The sequence below is a fragment of the Rhinatrema bivittatum genome, chromosome 15, assembly GCF_901001135.1.
Source record: "Rhinatrema bivittatum chromosome 15, aRhiBiv1.1, whole genome shotgun sequence".
In the NCBI taxonomy this organism is placed as follows: domain Eukaryota; kingdom Metazoa; phylum Chordata; class Amphibia; order Gymnophiona; family Rhinatrematidae; genus Rhinatrema; species Rhinatrema bivittatum.
Genome location: NC_042629.1, coordinates 52,699,409 through 52,705,408, shown reverse-complemented (window position 1 = coordinate 52,705,408; position 6,000 = coordinate 52,699,409). Strand labels below are relative to the sequence as shown.

General features: G+C 47.3%; 1 protein-coding gene across 3 annotated transcripts in view; it reads left to right on the top strand.

Moving 5' to 3' along the window:
* Positions 1 to 1,562: 1,562 nt before the first annotated feature.
* Positions 1,563 to 6,000, top strand: part of CBLB (Cbl proto-oncogene B) — a 131,393-nt gene continuing 126,955 nt past the window's right edge. For 2 of the 3 annotated variants that reach the window (XM_029578234.1, XM_029578232.1), the window contains exon 1: positions 2,409 to 3,289. In XM_029578234.1, coding sequence (XP_029434094.1) covers positions 3,122 to 3,289 — 168 coding nt within the window. In that variant the 5' untranslated portion in view covers positions 2,409 to 3,121. Of the gene's footprint in view, positions 1,931 to 2,408; positions 3,290 to 6,000 lie in introns of those variants that run through there. The other variant, XM_029578233.1, reaches the window with a different exon arrangement.

Genomic DNA, 6,000 nt, shown 5'->3' with positions numbered 1-6,000 from the left:
TCCAAATCTAGCATCCTTTCGGCATCAGCTATGTTATTTGTACTCCCTCAGAATTGTCATTGAACTCCATCTTGTGAATTTTGTTGCAAAAGAAAGTGTCAACGTGAGCTCCACACAACCACCTCCCAACCAGTCTTGCTATAACATTTAGGACCTCACTCAAAAAGAACTTTGTCCATTCTGTGCCTATGGAAAAAAATCTTTATTGTATGAAAATCTTTGTAAATACTGAGTCAAACAACATAAAATAATAGTTAATAATACTGTTAGTTTCTAAACAATCTGAGACATGAATACTGATTATATATATCTAATATTTCTAACTTTATTTAATACAATGTACAGCCAACATCATTGAACCACATCTGAGCAGGTTACAAACTCATAAAATTAAACATAAAACAAATACAATTAAAACCAAATATTTATTTACATGTTATTTATATACCATCTTTTCCGTATCAGACAAAAGAGGCTTGCAGATTTAAAACATACATAGTATAAACAGCACTACAATTAATAATGACATTACATGTTACTACTCAAACAATAATTATGATGAAAATGTCATCCCAAAAAAAACCCCCAAAACCGAAAAACTTTTAAACGCTTTCTTAAAAGCTGTAAAATGTGTACAGACTCTCAAATACTGGGACACACTTAATACACTTATTCATAGCGAGGCTATTATTTAGCCGTTAACAGACTAAAGCTGGATAAACTTATCCGGCTAACTTGGCCGAGATATTCAGCTGAGCTGAGGAATTCATTCAGCTATTTTATAGTTAGCTGTGTAAGTTTATCCGGCTAACTATAGATCAGCTAAGCCACAGAAAACGCAGTATCGGCTCTTATTCGACTAAAGTTAGCTGGACAAGTAGCTCAGCCACGTTGCCACTTAACCGGCTGATTAAGCTGAAAAACTTTTCAGCCAAGTGACTGCAGAAGTATACATGGCCATTTAGCTGGCTGATCCTGACCTTTTGTCTGGTCCCTACACCCAGTGAATATAAACCTCTACGCGTGAAGGCAAAGTATTAGCACCTATGATAACAAACTATAAAAAAAAGAGTTCACCAAGAGAAGGCAGCAGAGGCAGGAGTCAGGACATGCAGAACAAACGACACATTACAGAAAGCCTTGCCGCCGAGCCCAGCTCCTCTGCTCCCTGCACAGGACGCGGCCGGGGGGTTAGCAGAACCAAGGAAAAACGAACCAGACAAGAGATCCGGAGCAGGGAGAGCTGGGGGTGGAGTTCTCCCGGGTTCCTGCATTCAGAGAGAGGAAACTGCACTGGAGAAGGAAAGGGGAGCTCTGTTCCTGAAACAATTGGGAGGGGGGGGAGTGCCCGCAAGCGCCGGTTTTCCGCTGTCCCTCCGTTCTAGAGTCCGCCCCGGGGCCGCTGCCTGCAATAAGCGGGGAGCGGAGGAACCGAACCTCCTCGCAGCACAAGAGCAGGGAGCAGCCTCCGCTCTCACCCCGCGCGCACGCCTCCCTCTCTGAGGTCACCACGCCCTCCCCCGCCTCCCAGCATGCACCGGGGGGCCAGGAAGCCCCACAAGCTGAGCCTGAAAGAGGCAGAGACCGAGCGACAGACGGAACGGACGGGACGGGACGGGACGGGACTCGGGTTACTGCAGCACCGTCAAAACAAGTCTGACTCCACCCCCCTCGGAAACAGGAAAGCAAACGTCAGCCCAAGCAAACCCAAGTAAAGCCGAAGGCTCGAGGCTGACAGCCGCCCCCCCCCCCCCGACCGACCATGGCGAACTCTGTGAACGGCCGGCAGCCTGGGGGCCGGGGGGCCAACCCCCGCAAGGGCCGTATCCTGGGCTTCATCGACATCATCCAAGACGCGGTGGGGCCCCCCAAGCAAGCGGCAGCCGACCGCAGGGCCGTGGAGAAGACCTGGAAACTTATGGACAAAGTGGTGAGTGTGCGAGCGGGAGGGGAGCGCCCCCAGCCCCCCCCCGCTCAGGGTCTTCTCCTGTCCTGAACCCTGTCCCCTCCCCCGCTCCTGGTAGCCCCCCCCCCCCCGAGGGTGTGGGGGTGGGGGGAAGATGCAGAAAGGTTTCTCCTCGCCCTTATCCACGGATCACTTTATTTGAGTATTGCTGAAACAAAATCCCTGCAGGAAGAGTCTCCTTTGAGGGCCAGATTTCCTTATCCAACCAAGCCTTGTCTCCCCCTACATATGTCAGAGGTTGTCTTTATAATAAACATATTTTTCGTATGCAACTGCAGGATTTGTGCTTAGCAAGTACTGTGGTGCCTTAGGTAGGAAGCCGGCACGGAGCAGTGCTCATGTTGCTTCTTTTCATCTTTAGAGCCTGCATCTCAAAGTTGAGGAGGCAGGACACGATGGGGGCGTGGAAGGCAAGGTAGGCAGGGGGGTTTGGGGGCGGGTAGAAGCCAGCGTGGGCGGCCAGGCACAGAGCAGCTTCATCTTCCCTTGTGCAGCATTGAAAACGTAGTTAGCCTTTTGCAGTTCAGGTGGCTGAGATAAGTTTAAGCTTCTGTGCGTTTCCAGGCCCAGGCTGGGGCTCTGCATTTTTCCTGCCAGGCTGGGGCAGAACAAAGGAAAAACGAACCAGACAAGAGATCCGGAGCCGGGAGAGCTGGGGGTGGAGTTCTCCTGGGTTCCTGCATTCAGAGAGAGGAAACTGCACTGGAGAAGGAAAGGGGAGCTCTGTTCCTGAAACAATTGGGTGGGTGGGGGGAGTGCCCACAAGCGCCGGTTTTCCGCTCTCCCTCCGTTCTAGAGTCCGCCCCGGGGCCTCTGCCTGCAATAAGCGGGGAGCGGAGGAACCGAACCTCCTCGGAGCAGGGAGCAGCCTCCGCTCTCACCCCGCGCGCACGCCTCCCTCTCTGAGGTCACCACGCCCTCCCCCGCCTCCCAGCATGCACCGGGGGGCCAGGAAGCCCCATGAGCCGAGCCTGAGAGAGGCAGAGACCGAGCGAGAGACGGAACGGACGGGACGGGTCGGGACTCGGGTTACTGCAGCACCGTCAAAACAAGTCTGACTCCACCCCCCTCGGAAACAGGAAAGCAAAAGTCAGCCCAAGCAAACCCAAGTAAAGCCGAAGGCTCGAGGCTGACAGCCGCCCCCCCCCACCGACCATGGCGAACTCGGTGAACGGCCGGCAGCCCGGGGGCCGGGGGGCCAACCCCCGCAAGGGCCGCATCCTGGGCTTCATCGACATCATCCAAGACGCGGTGGGGCCCCCCAAGCAAGCGGCAGCCGACCGCAGGGCCGTGGAGAAGACCTGGAAACTTATGGACAAAGTGGTGAGTGCACGAGGGGGAGGGGAGCGCCCCCAGCCCCCAGCCCCCCCCCGCTCCTGTCCTGAACCCTGTCCCCTCCCCCGCTCCTGGTAGCCCCCCCCCCCCCGAGGGTGTGGGGGGGGGGGGGGAAGATGCAGAAAGGTTTCTCCTCGCCCTTATCCATGGATCACTTTATTTGAGTATTGCTGAAACAAAATCCCTGCAGGAAGAGTCTCCTTAGAGGGCCAGATTTCCTTATCCAACCAAGCCTTTCCCCCCCCTACATATGTCAAAGGTTGTCTTTATTATAAACATATTTTTCGTATGCAACTGCAGGATTTGTGCTTAGCAAGTACTGTGGTGGCTTAGATAGGAAGCCGGCACGGAGCAGTACTCATGTTGCTTCTTTTCATCTTTAGGACAGGTTTGCCTTGTGGCAGGCACTGTTTATAAGATCTCGAAGCTCGCGTCTGTCATTTCCATTACAAGGCAGGAAATGTTTGTAACCAATGTACGTTGTTTGTTGTAACAGAGGAAATAATCAAAGAAACCTGTTTTTCAGCTCCTTGTTAGTAAAATGACTGGTCATGCAAACACAGATCTGTAACTAGAAGTTCTGAAGCTTCCTGGGAGCGTGTGTGAGAATTTAGCAAAGACTGCTGCTATGACTTTACTACAATTGTCTTGAAAGAATTATCCATTAATAAATACTATTAAAACAAAAACAAAAGTTTGGGAATTGGCTTTTCTAAACACATGAACATATTTTGAAAATAGGTTTATCATTCTTCTTACTAAATACAGCGACTGTATTTGTTGCTGATGTTGACGGTGAAGTTAAACCAGAGCTTTAATACTCCTCAGTACATGGCAAATAGGTGTTTTTGGGTTTTTTTTCGGTAGGCTAGTATGGATTATCAGCACAGTGTAGGAATAAGGTCTGGCATATTGCATCTGTGATATGCTAAGGTAGAGACTGATGCTAAGATTTAAAGTGTTCCAAGAATTTCAAACACAAAACACTATATATATATAGAAAGAGAGAGAGAAAGCAACTTGCACTCTTCTCAATAACAAATTGCCTGACTTTAGTTTCCATACATTTTTCCTTTGTCTCAAGATGTTTCTTATACTTATAGATTTCAGTACAGAAAGTTGCACTTTTATTATGGTCCATTGGCCACATTGGCTGTTTTCCTGATTTTTTTTTTTTTTAAGATTTCCACTTCTGCAGCCCACTGTTTAAAATATAAAAATTATGAATACAGCATATAGTGACATTATTCAGAATCTTCAACAATAATTATCTGAGGAACACCCCAGACACATTCAGATCTAAAAGACTAGAGCCTCAGCACAGGTACTTTCAAAATCCTCAAATGTTTGTATCCACTGAGAAGAGAGATAAAATTCTGAAATAGAGGAACTTTAACAGCTATTTAGCTAAGCTGTTCGAGTTTGCACTGAAGTGACTTGGGCACAGTGATGTAATATATGGTCAAATCTTAACCTGATACTTGAAGTTCAATGCTACATACTGTAAAGTGGGGTTGTTGTGCAGTCAGAGAGATCATATATGGAGGTGTACTTATAGTCCAATCCTAGTGTATTGGGGAGATTAGCCCAGCACATCTGGTAAGGGGGGAAAGAGAATTTCTCATGAGAAAAATCCAAATTTAGAGAGCAATGCACTTTTCACTCCAGTCCCAATTAGCAAATGAAAAACAACAACACAGGACCCAATTCCAATTGTGTGGGGCAGAAAAGCCTGAAAATCGAAAGAGATTGTGTAAATATGTTTCTACAAAAAAAAACAAATGTTGCTCTACAGGGGCAATGTCTCCCACTGGGTTGGTTTTGGGCATACCTGAACAGGAATGAATATCATGCTTCACAAAGGTATAATCTCAATCTCAACTTTACTGTTAATGCCTTTCTCAGTACTTGCATTGCATCAAACAGAAATACCAGCATCTGCAGTTCATAGGGTGTACTTTTTATAGGGAGCATATCAAGGTGGACCTGGAAATTCTTACTTACTGAGGCCAGTGACATGCAATATTATTTAGGACTATTTCTTTATCTTTTTGCCACATTTTCTTTGTTTCTGCCTTAGCTAGATCTTCTATCTCTATTGCATGCAAATGCCCCTCAGTGACTGACAATGGATGCAGTATAGCTGTATACAATAGAGGTAGTGCAGGCTAATATAACTCATGCCTTGGTCATTGTGGATATCTTGAAAACCAGCCCTGGTTGCTGTACTCCCTAATTGGATTTGTCTACTACTCTTACCTGATTCAGAAATCTCAAACAGAGCCTTATTTAAAAAGAACTTTATCCAATTTTGTACCTATGCCAAAACTCTTTATTGAATAAAGGACCTAAATTATGGAGCAGCTGCTGCATGGCAGGATTATTTATTTAGATTTATATTCCGCTTTTCACAGCACATTCAGGTACTGTAGGTATTTCCCTATCCCCAGAGGGTTTGTAATCTACCTGAGGCAATGAAGGGTAACATGACTTGCCCAAGGTCACAGCATTCAGGTACTGTAGGTATTTCCCTATCCCAAGAGGGCATATAATCTAAGTTTGTACCTGAGGCAATGGAGGGTAAAGTGACTTAGCCAAGGTCACAAGGAGCAACAGCAGGACTCAAATCCTGGTCTCCTGGTTTGTAGCCCACTGCTCTAACCACTAGGCTACTCCTCCACTCATCCTTTGTCTTCCAA